This window comes from Anser anser, assembly GCF_964211835.1.
Source record: "Anser anser genome assembly, chromosome: 1".
NCBI classification, from domain to species: domain Eukaryota; kingdom Metazoa; phylum Chordata; class Aves; order Anseriformes; family Anatidae; genus Anser; species Anser anser.
This window is the reverse complement of record NC_139720.1, coordinates 37,515,148-37,536,368: the sequence shown is the minus strand read 5'-3', so window position 1 is coordinate 37,536,368 and position 21,221 is coordinate 37,515,148. Positions and strand designations below refer to the sequence as shown.

Genomic DNA, 21,221 nt, shown 5'->3' with positions numbered 1-21,221 from the left:
CTCAATTTCAATGATCCTTTTTTTTTAATCCTTCAAGGGTTTGTTTTTTAAAAAATGTAACTTAATTAATCCTTTGGGATATCGTGTGGCAAGAAAAGGATGTATTGGTGAAGGGTGCTATAAAGTTTGCGTTGCCAATTATTTAGCAAATCTTGCCTACATTAACGTGATCATTCCAAAATTTATGATAATGAAGCATAATGGTACAGAGTGCTACAACACTTTTATGGCCAGGAGTTTGCAATTATTGCATTAATTATGCAGATCTTTCCAGACGTGGCTGTAAAAATTGAAAGCATGCTCTGCTGTCACGTGCTTTATTTATGCCACTTGTTTTCCATCTTTATTCTTCCTCTGCATTATTTTTAATTATGATGCTCATTGTGAAAATACTTATTTTTTTTTTATTTGGTTAAAGTTTAAATCCTGAAGTATTTTGTAGTAGGTTCATATTAGTACTTGAAAGTCAGGCATAATTTTATACCAACTTACGCCATAGTTATTCGGGCTGTGTAGAAGTTTTCTCAGTGCATCCAAGCTAGCTGCTAGCAGGAGGAACAGCAAACATTTTCTGTTTTCCAAGGTTCAGAGAGGAGACTACATACTTACCTTTGATAACATCTTGCTGTGCTTCTCTTACAGCTGCAGGAATAAAAGTAACAAGTACATAATCTTCAAATTCAAGATTATGATTTACATAATGCATAGCATATAGTAAACCAGCCCCCATGGTCGTCACTAAGAATTGGAAGCAAAGAAAAAAAGGGTGCTAAGATGTATCCCGTAGCAGTAGAAAACAAGGTTTAGTGGGGCCACTTACCCATTCATGAGCCCTTTTTAAAGCAATGAGAATTCTCGCAAAGGTTGCTTCATGGTGTCTAAAGCTTCAAGTGCATCAAGCAGCCAAAAAAATAGGCAGTGTTTCTTGCCGCAGTCATTGCTGAACTATAAATTCCAACAAGTTTGAAGTCATGTGGCATTTTATAGAAGCTTGGCAGATAGCTTTTGTTACATGATTTGGAAAGAGTATTTTCATCTCTGCTTTTTGTTCCTGTATCTGTTTCTTTTTCTTTGGGAGCGCGAGGACTTCCTAATGGTCCTAATGGTGCCAAGTGTCCTAATAGACACTTGCAAGTGTCCAAATAATCAAAATATTTGTCAGGGAGATTTTGAAATCCCACAAATATTAATTTTACAATATTAATTAAAACATTAGCTGTCCTAAAAGTTGAAATAAATATTATGAGACCTTTAGATTCTTCATAGGGTATTAGAAAAAAAGTAAGGAGCCTACGGCAAAGGAGGAATGGACACATAAGTGATAGGAAACAAAAATTCAGCTAACAGGGAATTGCATGATATTAAAAAAAAGAGATAATGGAATTTTTCTGAGCTTGGATGCCCTAAATTTAGAAATTTCTGGAAGGTGGGTTAGGGGATCTATTATTAACTTTGAATTATTTTAGTTATATTTTAGCTGTTACAGTATTGAGGGCTGGAGAAACCTATTTTCTACATGCAGTAAATGCTAAACCTGATGGCCATTTCTGAGAATAGATTATTAGTATTAATATTTGTATTTGGGTATGAGCATATATTGCTCAGTACAGATAAAAGAAACAGTAAGAAGGATGCTATTGAACAAAAGAAATAACAGTATTCTTACAAAGGAAAATGAAAATAAGACGAGAATTCACAGTAATTTAGTAAGGAAAAGAGAATTGGTTTCAGAGTCAAATGTATTACTGAAAGTAGCTTTTCTGGGAGAAAACAGAAACTCGTGAGTTTCGGCAAATGAAACTTCTGCAACTTTTGGAGTCATCATTGCTGACTGGTGCCACATTAATCACACTTGATACTATTTCAGAGCAAGTCTAGTGCTTGTAGCCTCAAAGAAAGGGAAATACTTATAGAACCTCTGACATCTTTGTACAGCTGTGCTAGTATTATCTATAATGTAAAAGAAAGGACCATTTTTTTTCCATACCTTAAAGAAGAAAAAAAAAAAAAGAAATTTAAACTACCCCTCAGATAAACCATGACTTCTTATGTAATTCTTGGTAGCTAATGCAGGAAGAAATCGGTCTTGAGGGACTTGAGAGGTGCTGAGGTAATAGCATAGGTTTATAACATGAAAACATTCAAAATTTTCATTGCTAGAGGATTATTGTTACAATACTGCACCATTACTTTACTGATCTGAACAGATATAGAAAAAAAAAATCTAACTTTGTATGTATGACGTAATGAAAGACAGTAGTCTGCCACTGGGGGAGTTCAAGCAATGATTCTAATTACTTTTAGGAAGAGGTCAAAAAAAACCAAAGGTTTCTTTCATAGATAATTGCATTGAATCTCAGTGTTGTTTTTATTCTGATTTGTTCTGTAACACATCCTATTCAGAACAAGAACAGAGAGAGGGAGCAGGTCAGGAGTGGAGGAATGTTGGAAATACAGAAGAAGCTGCCAGGGTTTTTCAGAAAATGGTTTGCCAGTTCCTTTGAGAGACCCCATAGAACTTTTTTTCTCACAATCTCTTTAGAGTTGCTGATTGCTAAGACAGAGATGCTAGTTCAACTTACATTACCCAGTTAGCCTGACATATTGCTGATGTGTAGTAAACGTGCAAGTTGGTATAAGAAAAAGGCATCCCTATTTCTTGCAAGCAAGCCTGGAGCGTGTGCTTTGTTGCTAAGAACAATACATTGCTGTGAGATGTTCAGAAGTGCTCCTGGGAATCAGCCTGAATAACAGCTGGGGTTGTGCTTCCAAATCCCTTAGCTACTGTGAAAACTCTGCCCATGCCTCAAACTTAATGCAAACAGAGTTCAGGGATGTTCGGAGGTTTTTGGGGTGAGGGTGTCAAACAAACGTATTTTGCTCAATACGTGAACTATCTTTCCGCGTTATAACCTATAAACAGATGTTTTCTATTCTCTTATATGTCATAACTGTTTATACATCATTTATAAACTTCAGTCTAAATTGAATTTAAAAGGGCCGTTTTGTTGACTAGGTTTATTGTACAGATCAATTTTCTCAAAGAGCAATGAAATTTCTGCTCTCTGTGTATGAATGAATGTCTTTACTCCTGGTCTGCTCTGTTTTATAGTGTCTTTAGCCTCTAGCACTGTTGGTTTGGCTGGGCAGGTCGTCCACACAGAGACCACGGAAGTAGTGCTGACAGCTGACCCCATAGTAGGGTTTGGGATACAGCTCCAGGGTAGTGTGTTTGCTACCGAGACCTTGTCTTCTCCACCTCTCATTTCCTATATTGAGTCTGACAGTCCGGCGGAAAGGTGAGGTTCTTCCAGATGACTGTTAAGTATATTTTGATGAGCATTCTTTGGGGTAGTTTGGGCTTGTTTCTTTTGATTTTTCATAAACTGCAGGGCGCTGCTCAATGGAAGCATGTCAAGTAACAAACTGTTCTGACAATGGTACTACATACGCTTGGTACTGCGATCAGCTATAAGAAGAATGACAAGCATCAATGCTTTCATCATCCAGAGTCCTCCAGCAGGAGACTGTCCATTCAAAAACAAAAACAAAATCAAAAATAAAAAAAAAAAATCAAAAGTATTGCTGAAGTCAAAACAGTAATAATTCAGCATGCCATAGGGGGAAACCATATCCCATTCTTTAAAGTTTTGGTACAGAATGAAATCTGGGGAAATACCAGAATCATGACTGGGAGGGACTGGTTTGCTGTTTATTTCATTGCAACATTACAATTGCATTGTTATGCTTTTGTATGTTTTTAGTCATGGCATGAGTTCATACAGAGCAATGGTAGTTGCACAGGCAGCTACTAGATGCCATTGTAGAGCTGCAGCACCTGTAGCCTGGGGTTAGAGCTGATGTCCACGGGTGGAGTGGAGGCATGAAAGCTGTGCCCCCTTCCTGGGTCCTGGCACACCTACAGAGCCCCAACCTGTGCTGATAGTGTCGGGGTGCAAAGGGGCAGCAGATATTCAGGTTGTCCTCAGGTGCCTTTGGAGCTCCTCTGCCACTTCTCCTTTAAGGTTAGGTTGAATGTTTCTTTATTACTGGTATTACTGGTTCTGGTAACATGCACGCCTGATTATTCTTTTGTATCATTGTGTGCCAAGGTGTGGGGTCCTGCAAATAGGAGACAGAATAGTGGCAATAAATGGTATCCCAACAGAAGACAGCACATTTGATGAGGCCAATCAACTGCTCAGAGACTCCTCTATCACCAACAAGGTCACCTTGGAAATAGAATTTGATGTTGCAGGTATGAATGTACTGTTGTTCTGTCTTGCAAGAAAAGCAAAGGAATAAATCCTAAGGATATTGCAAGTGTTAGGTATCAAAGGTGGGGACTTTCTTCTCCAATACACCATTCAGTTTTCATGTGACCTGTTTGAAACGTGTCTTTTTGTGCAGCTTTCTCATTCCACGTAGCCCTGCAGCGTGCTTCAGAACACAAATAGAAATGACAAGTCCTTAGAAAGATCTGGTGACAGTCCTTCCTCTAAGTTATTTCCAGACAAATTTCTGCCCTGAGATAGAAATACTCTGATGAGTCAAGACAAATCCTCTACAGGCCAGCTAATGAAATGTGTTACTAGACAAAAAAGTATTATGAAAGGATGGGTAAGCAGAAAAGTCTGGAGAGTTTAACTTAGCACTATCTTAAATCAACAATCTAAAAAAAAAAAAACATTAGAAATTGAATTAGTAAAAATCAGAAAAGTCATTGTTAATGTTGTTGGTGAACCTTTATCATTACTAATAGCTTTCCTTTCTTCTGTAATGTGTTTAAGCATATAGAATACACCTATATAATCACAAATTGTGTAAAACAAACACATACACTTCATGTATGTGCATTACCTCACTATAGAAATGGTAAAAACTTTTAAGACTTATGTACTTATCTGAGAGTAGCTCCTTTGAAGTCATGACAGTGTTGGATGAGCTGTATTTTCCATGGTATAGTTATAGTATAGCATAGTTATAGTTGTGTAGTTATTGTTAATGGTATTATAAATCATGATGTCAAAAGCAGGCTAAGTGTTCTTAATATAATTCTTTGTGATATTTTAATATGTACATATCTAGTATACTATAAAAAATGGTGAAATACAATTTGTGCGTCTATATAAATAGGAACTGGAATATTAAAAATTATGAAAACAAAATAATGGAAAATTCACATTTAAATATGCCTGAAGTCACAAGGACAATAAGGTTTGTGTTTCTGGACTTGTGTTCTTCCCATTTGCTCCATAACAACAGACTTACACTCATCATTGGACTCTCCTGCCACGTGTATGTTTATGTGTTCACATAGCTGGAATTTTCATTAGCTCTTCTTCAAGCCAGCACACAAACTTTTGGTAGCAGTGGTGTGAAAAGTCAGAATTCAATGCAATGCCATGTGCTTTTTTGTCTCAGTCAGCTCCAGATGCCTCTTCACGAGCGCAGTTTTGATCTCATTTCTTCCCAGTAGATGTAAAATCATGACAGTTGCCTTAGCAAATAGTTAAAAATGTATTAGACCTACAGCAACAAAAGCCTGAAATTCTTAAGACTTGATCTCCTGTCCTTTTAATTAAAACTTATCTGCCAATGCTAACATTTTCATGTGTGCTCACAAAAATTGCATACAAGCTAAAAACATGCAGTCTCAGCTGGCTGCTGGTCTGTGCAATCACCATAAATTCAGTTAAACCTTAAAAAAATTGAGTTACCGTGAAATTACCGATAGAGATATAAATCATACTTCGTATGTCCTACTTCCTTCATTTCAGCACCCGTGTTTCACCCCTGACTTGTGATGCTGATGTGATTTCATCAGCTTACATGTGTAGTTCCATGAACTAAGAGTTGCTGTGTCATATAAATTATCTAATATTTTAAATATACTTTTTTTTGTAGAATCTGTTATACCAAGCAGTGGAACATTTCATGTAAAACTACCAAAGAAGCATAATGTGGAACTTGGCATCACGATAAGCTGTAAGTGGAAGTGCTTATTTTTAAGACCATGGTGATGGGATAATCTGCAGATAGTAGGTCCTATAGCTGTAGGCTTATACTTATTTTGGTGTAAACTTTTTTTTTTCTATTTCTAGAATGGGGTGATTAGCAGTGCTCTTTCTCTGATGAAATATTATCCTGTGACAGATTTATATCCCCCCATAGCAGTTAAAGATGCCAGAAGTTTGCCAGGCCTAAAGCCTGACCTATTCCTTCATGCGTAACATATATTTAACTCTCATTAAAGCTAATTTAAACAAATGAACAAAAAGGTAATTAGAATTAAGCACATGTGAAACTACTTCCATAGCTAAGAAAGTTGCAAGCAAAGCTAGTCATTTGTCTGTCGCAGGCTCCTGAGCAGAACCCCACTGACCTCAAGGGTTCTCACAGTCATGGGAACCCACATACAACAGGTTGTGTTCTGCTTCAGGACACAGTTTGAAGATACATCCTTCAACCTGTAAAACTAGTGGGCAGTCCTAAATATGCAGGTCACATTGCAAAATCTTTCACTGGGGACTTCAGAGGTGGTTGAAGAAGATGACAAGGGTGTGCATTAGTGTAATTCTCAAAAAGAAAAAAGTGTTTGTTATTTGTTTGAAATCGAAATGTTACTTGTTTGGGGATCAGACAGTAAAAGCTCTGTTAGGACTGGATTTTGACCAGGTAAGGTTCAGCTTTTGGTGGGTGGAGGAACAATCCATATCCGAGTTAATGGGCTTGTATTTACTGTACGTAATGGCAGTGCCAAATCTGGCCTCACTGGAATTAATATTTTTTTATAGTACTGGTCTTTCTTAAGCTAATAGTCTGTCTTTGGAATTATTCATGTATCTTGGGGAAAGATTGTGCTTTGTCTTATATTCTCAAATCTTTTACCAGCACAATGGAAAAAAGTTAATCAAAAATACAGCAGGTAGCTCAGTGCTAAGAATTACATCTAAGGAACAAATGAAAGATGTTGCAGGCCTGTTTTCTTGTGTTACACACTTGAATTCATAATTGTTGGACTCCCTAAGATGTGATGCTTGAAGAAAAATCATAGGTCTGCATGTATTTATGCAAATGAAAATACTGAGGAAACAGAAAATGGGGAGAGAGGCTGTTTTACATAAATGTCATTCTTAAAATCAGTCATGGTTTATAGGATTACAGTAAAAATACTATCTTTCTAGTAATATGATTCGTATTGATTTTTGGAATTCAAGACATCTTGTACTTCTGTTTGACTGTAGGAACAGACTGAATGGAAAACTGATGTTCCAGGGATTTAGTATTATTCACTCTTCCAAATTTGGCATACCTTCCTTACTTGGAACTTAATTCCAAAAGTTTCTACTTCATAAAATTAGTGCTTTATATAACCAGAGGAACACCTGATTGGTCTTGGCTTTGTTATTCTGAGTGTACTGCAGTATCTTTAATATGTAAATTAAATTATCTGTGATATATAATAATCCCACTTGCTGGTAGTATTTAATGCATATGAAATTTGTCTAAGATTAGCTCTTTGTTTGATTGTAAAGCATTTATACTATTAACTGAAAAAATGTAAATTTCCTTGGTAAAAGCCTTGAATTGCTTCATTTCTTACTTGTTTTTCAGTACTTTCCTCTGTTCTAATTATCTCCTAAATGAGGCAATGTGATTTGCAAAATATAAATGTTTTCTATCCATTTTGTCCAATTTCTGTCATGGTATTTAAACATACTAGCATGTCATTTATTACTGATATTGTCAGGAAGCAATGTGATTTCTTTGAAAACCAAATGGAATAACTAAAGGAAACTCAATGGAGTTGCTGTGACCAGGCTTAAACGGGGATGCTGCAGGAGATCACATCTGGACTTGATCTGTTTAACTGCTAGATACCAGTTCATTCTCTCTCTTTTCAAGGCTGTGGAGTTAACAGTGAGTGAGAAAGTGCTGTCTCTATCAAAACATTTCAGAGAACACCTGTTTTGTTTTCCGTATCCCATGTGTAGTTTGGTGTTTGGTTGACAAAGTCAGGAAATGACCAAAATGGACAAGATAGGCACTTTTTGTCAGAAGAAAAATGTAGGCCTCTCCTCAGGTTGGCACCTGAATGTATGCTTAATTTTAAGTCCAGAAATTTTTCTAAGTTAGCTGTTAGGAGGCAGATGTCCTGGAAGAGGAATTTATTTTCTTTCTTCGTGTTATTTTCTTTGGTAATAAGCACCTAGCGTGCCAGTCAGGTATTAAAGGCATATCTGAGGTGGCACACAACACTCTAGACAGTCTTTGGGAAACATGAAAGGTGTTAGGGGAAGAGACTAAGTTTCTCTTAGTTTCTGATTTATTAAGAAAAAATCAAAACCAAAACAAATCAAAAAACCCTTTGATAGGAAAAAAATGTTATGAAGTAAGGCAGATGAAAGTTTCATGAACATCATTAACATTGTCAATATTAATCCAAGGCACTAAGTTTTAGGTAGTGAACATCACTTATGTCAGTATCAGTAAAATGGTCTTGCCCAATGCTGCCTTAACACATGTACTGCACTTTTATCCTCCTTTGGCCTTCCCTTATCCCTGTAATATATAAGATCAACTGTTCTTCCCATTAATAGCTACCTACAAGAAGAACTTATTGAATAATTTGAAAAGACAAGTGACTATGTATTTCATGCTTCAGCTACCATCATTTTCACTCTCTCTCACTTGGTTGGAGCAATTAGAATGTCTCAGTTTTTAAAATTAGGTCATCCAAATGAGGTATGACACAGCATGTTGTGTGTGTGCATGTATAGTTGTGTTTTTATAACAGAACCATTCCACAGAATAAGGCTAGCTTTCTAGTAGATCTAGTAGTGTTCAAATCTGTTTCAATTTACTTGCCAGTGATACTTATTTTAAACCATGTAATGGAATATGGATTTTTTTTTTTTTAGGATAAATTTTTGTGCTGCTAGCTACTTTTCTATAATATTTTTTAAATACATTTAATTATGTCCAAGAAAATTACTTAATAGTCCAGTCTGTTAATTCTAGTTAACAGCCCTTTTTTTTTTTCCTTTTCTTTCTTAAGTGAGATTCTTATATCCTTACTGGTAATGAACTGTAGCACCTTGCTTCATAAGTAATCCCTCTGAAGCTAATGGGACTACTCAAGGAATAAGAAGCTGCAAAGCTGGTAAAAATATCAGAATCTCACCCAAATTATCATTAGTTTTTCTAAGTCATTTTGACTAGAAACTATACTATATTCCATTTTATTGTATTTCAGCAGAAATAAACCTTGTAAATATCTATAGATATTTAGCATTGACTATGGCAATTGATTTCCAAAGCATGTTTCTGTTTATTTTGGGATTTCACCTAGCACGCTCAACTTCACTTTGCAGTGTTACAAGGAATCATTTTCAAGACGGGGCCTGAAGAACAAGCAGGTTTCTCAGCTGCTCAAAATGAACCACTACTCAAAGAACAAAAGAACTACTTCAATCTAATTTTAAAAAGCTGTTCCACCTATTTAATAGTCACTATTAAAAAAAAAAAGTCTTATTTAGGACACAAGGGAATTGTACAAAGCTGTACCAGGGTAGGTTCAGACTGAATAATAGGAAAGATTTCTTTAATGCAGTGGTGGTCAAACACTGCAGCAGGCTTCCTAGAGAGGTGGTTGATGCTCCATGCCTGTATGTTGTCAATAGATATTTGGACAATACCCTCAATAATATGCTTTAACTTTTGGTTAGCCTTGAAGGCAGCTGTACTTGATTATCTTTGTAGAGCCCTTCCAATCCTTCCAACTGAACTATCCTATCCTATCCTATCCTATCCTATCCTATCCTATCCTATCCTATCCTATCCTATCCTATCCTATCCTAAACTGTTATTGTGGGTAAGTAGGCTGGCTTTGTATAAAAATTGTTTTTCCATGCTATGAGCTTTTTCCTCTGCAGTTTTGTTCAGAGTTTGATCAAACTCCAAAACTTGAAGCCAGGCTGAGTCTAGTAAGTAGATTATTTCTGGGTGAGATATCCACACAAATTCTCTGTTTAAGCTGCAATGTTTTTTTTTCCTTTGAGTTAGCAGTAAAATAAGAAGGAAGGTTTGGTTTGGTTTGGTTTTGTTATGTGTGTGGGGTTTTGTTTTGTTTTGTTTTTTACCTAATAGAACAGCTAATCTACAAATCTAACAATGTTTCACTAAGCTTGCTTTTAATAGGGACTAGAGGCAGGCAGGGAAAGTGTGTCTTTTACTAGTACAAGTAGGGTACAGGCTGGGAACTGAGACCTAGGATCATAGAGTCATTTATAGAGAGGGAGCTTGCTGAAGATCAAAGTTCCAGTTACAACACTAAATTTACCACTTTATGCACTCTTCGCCGTTTGCAGTTCATCGTACAGACTGTATAAGATCTCCACAGGAACTCAATAGTGGGTACACTAAGAACTGAACTGGGGGGAGAAAAGATTTGATCTTTGTTGGATGAGGAAAGAAACCAAGTGGATAGCCATAGCAGGGAGACAGGAAACAAGGAAAGAGACTGAGGTGTGATAATGGGTACGGGGTGTTGGGACTTTCACAAGAGGGCTGGACATGGGTGAGCCCACGAGGTGAGGAGGAAGAAGCAGGTGCGACAAGGAGCTGTTATGGTGGGGGAAAAATAACATCAGGGCAGCATGTGTATGAAGCCACAATGGAGATTGCAAGGAAAGAGAGAACTGTGGGAAAAGTATCTGACATGGACTAGGAGCACGAGGGACTGGAGCCCTTCCCAAGACTAGACCTCAGGATTCCTAATTTACAGCATTTTCTAGTAGCAGCAAATTTCTCATCTCCCTCCCCGCCCCTTCCCCATGCGATTCTGTCACCTGGATCTGCGTTGTAAATCTCAAGTTTTTATGCCTGCTTGTGGTCTTTGCAAGTGTAGGTTTGATAATGTTTGATATTGCTTGTAATTGTTTTTTTTAAATCAAAAATCAATCTGAAATGAAACAAAAATGGACTTTTAAGGCCATATAGTGTCACTTCAAACATCTTGTATTAATTCATGAGGATATCTTTTTTAATTAAATGGTCAAATATTGCTTTCTCCCTGGGATTCTTCCTTCTCTGCTGTCTGGGGAGAAATAACAGTGCTGTGTAGTGAAAGGGATGAAGGCTGCATAATGAATGAAGTGGAAGATTGCAGAAAGCAAAAAGAGGCGATATGGTCAAGATAGTTTAATGCTACCCCGGAGAAATTAGTTTTTTCCTTTCCCTGTGATAAAGTTGTGTTGAGATGCTAGTCATTTCTCAGGGAAAAAGAAAGAGAGAGAGAGAGGGAAAAAAAAAAAAAAGACATTTAAAGACATTTTCCACAGGTGTCTGCTTGATTTTCTGGAGAAAAGTTGAGATCCTGGGGTCGCGCTTGCGAAAATGTTGAGCATTTACAGCTGTTGCTGAAAATGCCAGTAGTTGTGCTTTGGACATAGAAGCTGTTGTATACTACAAGCTGTTGTGAGAAATTAGGGCATGGGTATCTCAAATTGCTCACTGAAAATTGTCGTATTTTGACCGAAAAGTTTCTGTGTTTTCTTTCCTCATCTGTAAACTGAGGATCATAGTACTCAGTCTTTTTGTGGGGGATGGAGTCTGTTTGCCAGTGTTTGGGAAGCAGTCAGGCTGTGACATGCAGTACAAAAGTTCAGGAAGGAATCAATGATTTCATCTCTGCAACAGAACTTAAATAGTTTGTAGTAAGTATGTCATGAGCATTGAACAACTAGAATAAAACATAGAACAAAAAAGTGTGGTGTAGCTGCTTATTAAGAGCTTGTCAGTATAGGAGTATTCATTTCACACTGAGCTGCATTTGCTGCCTGCAAAAAGACTTTAATCCAACAGGCAATTAATAGCACGGGGTAACTGACAAAATGCTGCTGGTTCACACTTGTTCAGTTTGAAAGTGTGGTAGTTACATGTGCAATATCTTACTCCTTGCTTCCATGTGTATGCTGTGGATTCACATTTTGAGTTTTGTCTCTGCGCTTTTTTGATTTGTATTCTCTTCTTTTTTTTGGAATAATGAAGGACTGTTTGGTTTAGTACTGATACTTTTTGTGAAAGCAGTTTAATAAAAACTGTATCAATACCCAAATTTTAAAGTGCAGGCATTGTAAATGCGTATGACCTCAGGGATTTGTGAGTCAACCCAAAAGGTCAAAACATAGCATCTAAGGAAAAAAAAAGATTTCACCAAAGTGATAATTTAAAAATTTTAACAAGTCACCAAATGGTGAAATAAACCCAAAGTATTCAAGTAAATCACGGAACTGTCATATAAAATACATCTGACCCACGGTGTGAAAGTACGAGGAACAAGCAATGAAATTTATGCGTCTGGCAAAAAGTTAATTTCTGTTCTCAGATTGGAACATATACACTTCTGGAAAGCCTGCTGGTTTAGGCAAGTTTCTAAAAGTTCTTGAGAGTCTTCATACTTATGTAGTCTATACTTTCAACACACTACATTTGAAATATGGCTGCTCAGCAGAATTTACACAGTTCCTGTGGACATTCAAAAGCTTTCTTGGCCAGGGCAACCGAGGTTAACAAGGTCTGTTAGAATATTGTGTTGGGAATGTCATTATTAATACATCTTAGGGTTGCCGTAGAAGAAGATCTCATTTGCCACCAGAGAAGAAGCATGAGTTGCTGTGGTGAAAGATATGACGATTTTGTAGGTGATCCTTCACTAATACTAGTAGCTTTTTTGGTGATTGTCAGTTAGGTGTTGGAGCCTAATGGAGAAGTACCTTCTGGGTGTGAATGCAGAGGCCTCAGCTGGCACAAGTCAGAAATGGCTTAGGGCAGTTGAAGAGCTTTAGATGTGTGAAACCATTAGTACTTTTAGGAGAAGTGACAGCCTTATACCACACAGCAGTGTTTTAATATCAGCACGCTCTTCTATAATGACAGTACCAAGAGTCAGTCTGTGTTCCCCACGTGGACTTTGACAGCAGACAGCAGGCGACACACCATCCCCGAAAAACACCTTTTGTCATCCTCAAGTTCTGAGCCCACTGCTTGCCTTATTGGATCTTCATTGTGGTCGTCTTCTAACAGCAAGTGCATGAATTCTCCAAAGCAATGCAGTCAATGAAGCTTTGCCAAGAAGCAATCCTCTGGAAGCAGTCACAGTTGTCTTCTCCCTCTGGGGTAGTTAACTGCTTCCCATACAACCAAAAGTCAAGTAAAATTGCTAAGCTAAGCAGCGCTGTGAATGGCTTGCAGAACTTGCCAAGGGAAACTTGTCACAAACTTTTGCACAAGTTGTTAAAAAATTGCAATGACTGTCATTGTAGAGCAGAGCATCCTCTTTATCATGGTGGACAAAGAGCAAATAGAAAGTTATATCAAATAGAAAATATATATCTCTCAGAAGAGATGGGTTAGGAGAGCATGGAGAGGTCTGTTGGGGGTTTTACTGATTTGAACATTGCTGGAATTGCTGTGGTTCTACCCCCAGCCCAAAGTGGGGAAAGGTCCACAATGCATAAAGCCCAGCAGCAGTGTAGAGGAGCAAGGTTACTCATCAGAAGGTCCATATGTTTACTTCAGAGGAATCTGTGAGTCACAGTGAAGCAAGCATCCATATGATGCAAGCTACATCAGTGCAAAGGTGATAACTGTGCATCAGTCCAGTGGTACACGTGGCAGTCCTTCACAGCATTTGATTTGTCAGGAAGGAGATAGCTCCTTTCTCATCCAGTTAGCACCATCTTCATACCTCCGCCCGTAAGCACTGAATGAGACAGTAGTGGGTGTTACGGATGTGGTATAGCCCTCTCTAGAAATTTTGCCAGAACTGCTCTGTTGGTTGGGGATCTAATAAAACATGATTTATGACTGACAGAAATATTCTGGAAAAAGGTCAGCGTCAGTAGTTGTGCTGAAAGGTTCCGCTAACAGAAGTCTTCCCTTGTGTGTTGTAGCTACACAGCATTTTAAGATGAATCACTGTAGCTGTACCATGATGTCTTTGCCTGGTTGAGTCCTGGCCTAACCCAAAATTCAGACATCTCAGGTTAAATTCATTTTACAGTGGTCACCTTAATTCTGGCATTTTCTAATTTTTGAGTAGTAGTATTTGCAGTCTTAGTAATATGCTGCTACTGTTTGTTTGTATTCATGTATGGATAGTGTAGGGGAAGGAGACAAATATAACGTAGGTAAATAGTGTGTATGAAATACTGATTTATGGCTAGAATCAGCCTTTGTGCACATACAGAAATTAAAACAGATGCTTGTATCTATTCTTTATTACAGCTCCATCCAGTAGAAAACCAGGGGACCCTCTGGTTATTTCTGATATCAAGAAAGGAAGTGTTGCTCACAGGTAAGACATTCAAGCTCCCAGTAAAAATTTGTTTCCACTGTATGGCCAGCTAGACTCAAGTTAAACAGGAGAAGCTTGTAAGAGACTTCTACTTTTATTTAGAGCACAGCAGTTACGTGCAAAATGTATAAATAAATATTAAATAAATCCATCTTGTTTCTGTATTAATGATTATACAGTGTGAAATACTTTGCTTTAATGTTGCTAGCATTTCATGTAAGCTTGTTTGCTTGTTCACAGAACTGGGACACTGGAACTGGGTGACAAGTTGCTTGCAATAGATAACATTCGACTTGACAATTGCTCGATGGAAGATGCTGTTCAGATCCTTCAGCACTGTGAGGACCTTGTAAAGTTAAAGATCCGCAAAGATGAAGATAATTCTGGTATTAGCAATGAGCCTATTGCAATTCTTGCGTATTTTCTTTTTTTTTTTAGAACATAGGTTTATTTTTTCACATTTAAATTTTAGTGAAGTGGTTTTGCTAAACACTGATGATTTTTGCTAATGCTAATCAAAAAGCATCAAAGTAGAAACAAAAAAATAATCAATACATGTTTGTATTATCTCAGTGGCATGGTACCTGCAGGAGCTGTACTGTAAAAGGAGGTCTTCAGTTTTCTGGAGAGGCAATTTCCCTTCAGGTGTAAACATACAAGGTTGATCTTTCTCTTACCACCATATTGAAATTTTCTCTGATTTTAAGATTGGAATCATGGATAGCAAAGCACTATGGATACATAGTTCTACAGCAGAGTGGGGCAGTGCATGCTTTATCCATAAACACATAATCTTGACTTTAGTATGATTGTTCACCTGCTTAAAGGTAAGTAGTACTTTACTGGCTGTGCTGGATGGCTAATGCAGGAGCCATGTACAGTCAGCCCAGCAGAGTTGCCATCATTTTGCACATTTGCATCTATTAATATTCCTGTATCTTCCCAATTACAGATTCCATAAAAGCAAAATTTCTACCTGGAGATAATGAAATGAGTTCTGCTGTGCACTTTAGTGGCAAAGGATATCAGACAATTTTAACTACCATTACTGTTGGGATTTATATTATGGCATCACATAAAGGCACATACTGTAGATTCATTTGTCTTAAGCTCTGTACAATCCCACAACAAAAAGTACTCTTATTTCAATTCAAGTGTAACTGTTGAAGTGATGTTTAGAATCACACTAGAATGCTCTTTTCCTTTAACAGCTTTTGAAAGCAAACAGTATTTTCTCAGTATGATCAGTACAAAGCAAAGGCAGATTAGTTTAGCAACATGTGCAAATTGGCTTTCAGAAGTTAATTTTGATCCATCAAAGAGAAGGGCTGCTGCTTGGCAGAATATTGTGGTTAGGCCCCTGCAGGTGGTGAGGTGGTGTTTGCTAGGCATGGTTCGTACATCTTGGAGAACGGCTGGCCTCACTGACTGTACATCCAGAGGGACACCTGCCTGATATTTGCTTTGGAAATATGAGCAAAGCAGTTACCTTATGAAGAGCAAACTGCAAATACAGTTGGTGGAAGTTTAACAGGAGAAACGCCTGTAGAAGGAAGTTTGACTTTCCTCCTGCACGTGAGGATGTCCATCTTTTAAATGTTCATGGTATCTATGATCGCTCCTTTACTTTCTTCCCATCATTTGGAAGACTGCATCTCGTTAATAACCCTGCAGAGAAATTGCCCACAGCCCGTAGAAGAGAGGAATGAGTTACAGCCATGTAGAAGTAAGAACTTCTCCCACACTTCCAAACACTTGTGGGTTTGTCCTGCCCCCCACCCCTCCCATGGCCTTAATGTCTTTCCCAGAGAGCTTCTGTTTTCACAGAAGGTGGTATACATTTTCTGTCACCATCACCAAGATGTGGATTTCAGTGTCCGTCCATGTAAAATAACATCTTTGCTCTCTTAGGTGTAGCACACTGTGGTAGCTGGTACAGATTTTAGTCTGACTGAGATTCTTACTTCATGGTTTTCTTTTGCATATTCAGGTTGGTTATTTTACAGTTGCATTATCTGCATCAAGATTCCTACACAACTACAGTGTCTTACATAGACATGATTGGTGTAGCTGAACATATTTGAACGTAGACGGACAGCTCAGAGACCTGCTGAGCAAAATTCTCAATACAAATGGTTCTTATAACAGTCGAGTAAGTGTCAAAGTGTAATTTAAAACATCTATAGCAGATTTTCAGGTACTTTGAAATCTAAAATGAATCAGTGTCCCCTGAAATACTACAGAAAAAATGTTAAAAAAAAATGGCAAAGGTGTAGCAAAAAGTGTACTTCAATTAAAATCAATTTTAATTCATTTCCACTGGTTAATTTAATTTATTTATGAAAGCCTGGTTTTCTCACAAAGAAAGTAAATGTGTTTCTTAAACTCAACAGAAAAAATTGTTAATAAATTCCCTAATAAAACAAAACCTGATGCTAGTAGATTAGTGAGGGTAGAGCACTCCAAAACAATTTCTAAATCACAGAATGAGATTAAGATTTTCGTATTTGTTGACAACCCATGGCATGCTTTCTTGAGGAGGGCAAAGCAGGGAGCAGGGTTTTCTTCTTGCCTAGGTTCTCATTCCCCCTTTATCTATCAAACTCTTTCTTCTGGTATTCATTTCAATGTCTTCATAGCTTCTAGCTCTTCTTCTGTCTTCTGTTTTTTGTTTTTCTGCTCTCTCTCTACTCCTTCCTTCACCAGATGATTTTACGTAGCTCAAAGCTGTGTCCCTCACAGCCAACCATGCAAGTGAAGTCAGCAGCAAGGTAAAACATTACATGCTCCCCCAAACCGTGCTCTTTTTTGCACTTTGTTTTCATCAGTCCCGTGTTGCTCTAAAGAGCAAGAGACTAGCGGATGGAACAGAAGCACTGCAGCACAGAAGCAACGTAACAACATTTCCTTAAATGTGATTTCAAAGAATTATCCACATGCATCACTACAATAAAAGAAAGAAGGGTAATCTCGAAAAAAAAATGAGACCCTAAAAATTTATAATTTGATTACATTTCCTTCTGAGATGGAAGTATGTTTTCAGAAGAAGTTTGTTTTCAGCAATTTTTCTCTCTTTTTTTTTTTCCTGCCAACTTCCAAGTCTGAGGATTTTATCTCCTGTTTAGCCTAATGGCAGCTACCCTTTTTTGAATATTAGAGTTCTTTGCTTTCATGGCAAAACTGGTCTTCATTGTGTATTCAGGCCACATACAGGCCGTATTCTTGAATAGCTTGCATTTATGTTGTCTGGAAAGAACAGAAGAAAGTAATGTAGCAATTTGACATTTGTTGCATTTTACCATTAATTTTCTTAACTAGGGCTATCCAGAAGAAAGACATAATGGGCCAGTCTCCTTTCCAGTCATTCGCGAAGATCTATAAACTTCCAACTCTCACGTGGCAGGACTGCTGCATAATTAATATCTTGTTATTCACTTACCATTGATAACAGAGAAACATTAGCATTGTGTCAACCCTTAGCAAATACTGGCTGTTGTATTTTCAATTAGCTTGATGCAATACTTTTCACCCTTCTGCTGAAGTCTCACCACATGTCGTTGCCACACCCGTGTAAACATTATGAACGTTAGGTCTCGGGGGATTTGAGGGCCAAAACTCTGTTGATAATGTCCCAGGTAGGAATAAAAAGCCAACAATAGCCGTGAAAATCCCAATATTTTTTGCTGAATAAATACTGCTAATTCTTTTCTCCTTTGAATATTGTGTGTATGGTTTCCTTTATGTCAATAGCAAGTGGGAAATTGGTGGGAGGAAACTAGACCTACATTTTCTTCAAACTGGGAAAAGACAAAATAACTTCAAAGATATGAGTGTTTCTCCAGCTCTGCTGACATACCACATTCAGTGTTAGAAGAAAACAACTCTTTGAACCTTTGCTAGTGATGCAGGTTTTTTTCTCCTCTTAAATTTTCCTACCTACAGGAACAAAAATGGGAGCATTTGAATTTTCTGACTTGTCTCAGGTTAGTTTTGGTCACAGTTACAGAATGTGCATCCTAGACATTTTCCACACTCACTAAGCCGTTAAAAATGTCATTGCCCACAGATCTAGGAAAAGTTGCCAGCCAGGTCAAACATCCTGGCTGAATACCAGTAGCATAAGATGGGCAAGGGAGCATTTGTGATGGTTCTTTGTTGAGATTAAAATTTCAAAATAATACAGATTTTATGTAAATAATGAAAAAAAAATCTAATGGAGTTATTGTTCAACTTAGTTGGTAATTCAGGAGCTATCTTTGATTCCATTCTGAAAGCTTAAAATTTCTCTGTTAAAAATATGGGATATATTTCAGGTTCTCTTACTAAGACAACTTCTCATCTTATGATGACTTTTGACCTTTCTGCAATTTTTAAAGGAAATTTCTTTTTAGAATTTTTAATTTCTCTTTGGTTTTAAATACCCTCCATTCAGTTCAAGGAACAGAAGAGTCCTAGTAGTTATACAGTATTAGTAACATGTTTCTTCTCTAATAAAAAAGCCTGAAGTCACATTTTAATAGGAAAGAAGATACTAAGATTTTAAACAGAGCAAAATTCAGTCCTACTAGAATGGGGGCAATTGTTTTATTGACTTCAATGTAATCAGGTTCTGGCAATAAAAAATAAATTGCTCAAGAGATATTTTTTTTCTAAATAATCCAGCAGAATATGATTTAGAGGTGTATGTGAAATATAATCCTTTGAAAATGTTGTTTGATTACCAGTCACTGGACTGAATGTGTTATTTTTTTTCATTCCCTCTTTCATAAGAAACCAATTGCATCCCCTTGGCATTTATTACAGATGAACAGGAGAGCTCTGGAGCAATTATTTATACTGTTGAGCTCAAGCGCTATGGTGGGCCTCTTGGAATTACAATCTCTGGTACTGAAGAGCCCTTTGATCCCATAATTATTTCCAGCCTTACAAAAGGAGGATTAGCCGAAAGGTAAATTGGAAAGCAAATTATTTTTAAGCATTCTTTTTGTCAAGGTAAAGATTTATTTTGTTGACCTAAACATGCTAATTTTCATGGTTTAGCTGTTTATTTTTTTTAATTCTTCAGATCTGAGTTTATAATCTTTTTGGTGGCATTTTGAGATGATTACAAAGTTCATGAGCATGAGGAATATCGTAATAGATGTTCTTGCACATACTATACAAGTCAGAGAATGAATTGTGGTCCTTATTGTAAATATGATTGAAAAAACTGGGTAGTCACAGGAACATTTCAGCAGCCTTTTAAAAGTGGTAGCCTTGTATAGTAGAATAGGTAAGGGAAGCTCTTAATGTGTCTAACTTTGTCTGAAAATATTCTGCTCATAGTCCACACACGCTGCATCTGTATGTGCACTTACATACACCATAGCTACCATTACCCGAGGAGTAGAAATGCTCCTCTTGGTAAGTGATGGATAGAGAATAATGAAAAGGCTAATGTTTTCTGTCACCTGTCATTTTTAAAAGGTAGAGTTGTCATAACTAGTCCCTTTGTTGGTAGTTTCAGAGCAAACCTACAGAACACAAAACATGATAACTGTACTCAGCCAGAACAAATTGTGCATTTACACAAAGAGAATTTATTTTCTTCTTATGCTACAATCCATCCTGAAAACCACATTGGTGAAATAGCTGGCTACTTGCTCCCACTGCCATTATCTGTTCTGTTGTGAGACTTCTAGAAACATTACATTAATTTCAGGATTTATCGAGCTGTCTGAAAGTACTCTTAAACAGGTGGGCTGCCATGAATATCATCCATAGGTTATTAACTACTGCAGTAACACAGAAATCCATCTCTCCACGCCTCAGCTCTGCTATTGTCACTACAACAAAGGTGGCTTGCTTTAAGCGTTTCTAACAATAGGATTACTGTATAACACAGCTATGAAAGCAGAATGGGAGAAAGAGAGATGAGACTTTCATGCCTCCAAATATGCAGACAAATTATCTTTGTTGCTTTTTGTGCTGCTCTTCTAATGTTTTACTTCTCTCTCTTACTGTAGAACTGGAGCAATTCACATAGGAGACAGAATCCTAGCAATAAATAGTAGCAGCCTGAAAGGAAAACCTTTGAGTGAAGCCATTCATTTATTACAGATGGCAGGAGAAACTGTCACTCTGAAAATCAAGAAGCAGACAGATGGTGAGTATGGCCAAAGTAGCACCAGTGGTCTTTAATGAGTGTGTTTTTACAGATTAACGAGCATTTAGGCCATCCGTGGAAAAATGTCATGTCATTAGTAAAAAGCATACTCTTGGAACTGCACTAAAGCAATGACCACCTCCCACCCCCACCCCTTTTCTTATAATCCTATTCAGCTACCAGTCCCAAGAAATTTTCTGTCCCTGTGGGTCACATAAATGAACTGAGCGATGCTGAAGATGAAACCTCTACCGCACAGAAATCTGGCAAACTCTCAGACATCTATTCTACTACAGTCCCAAGTGTTGACAGCGCAGTAGAGTCGTGGGATGGCTCTGGTATTGATACCAGCTTTGGAAGTCAAGGTACTATCAAGAATGAAGTCAGCATTTGAAATAGAAACTGTTGACTTCATGGCTGAATTTCCTTTGCCTTAAAGAGAATCTTATTTGTACCAAGTTTAAATCTTGTACTTTGTAATGTGCTGGTGTCTCATTATGACCACACACCTTGCCAGACAGCGTGATTTCTTAAGCTTGGCTGGCCTCAGATTCATTCTTTTATGACAATGCGGTGTGTTATGAAGCAATTTATCAATACGTTAACAGGCTTTTGTTAGCTTTTCTGACATCTGAATGGCCAAGTCCATAGATCATTCACAACCAAATGAGTTTATCTTTCAAATATAGATCAATGCAAGGCACAGAACACTCT

General features: G+C 37.5%; 1 protein-coding gene across 25 annotated transcripts in view; it reads left to right on the top strand.

Annotated features, from left to right (window-relative positions):
* GRIP1 (glutamate receptor interacting protein 1) overlaps nt 1-21,221 on the top strand; it is a 325,281-nt gene that overhangs the window by 284,390 nt on the left and 19,670 nt on the right. For 12 of the 25 annotated variants that reach the window (XM_083819272.1, XM_083819268.1, XM_083819289.1 and 9 more), the window contains 8 exons: nt 3,113-3,299; nt 4,113-4,258; nt 5,908-5,988; nt 14,293-14,362; nt 14,603-14,748; nt 19,166-19,310; nt 20,368-20,507; nt 20,684-20,872. In XM_083819272.1, coding sequence (XP_083675398.1) covers nt 3,113-3,299; nt 4,113-4,258; nt 5,908-5,988; nt 14,293-14,362; nt 14,603-14,748; nt 19,166-19,310; nt 20,368-20,507; nt 20,684-20,872 — 1,104 coding nt within the window. Of the gene's footprint in view, nt 1-3,112; nt 3,300-4,112; nt 4,259-5,907; nt 5,989-14,292; nt 14,363-14,602; nt 14,749-19,132; nt 19,311-20,367; nt 20,508-20,683; nt 20,873-21,221 lie in introns of all 25 variants that reach the window. The other 13 variants (XM_083819271.1, XM_083819279.1, XM_083819266.1 and 10 more) reach the window with 3 other exon arrangements.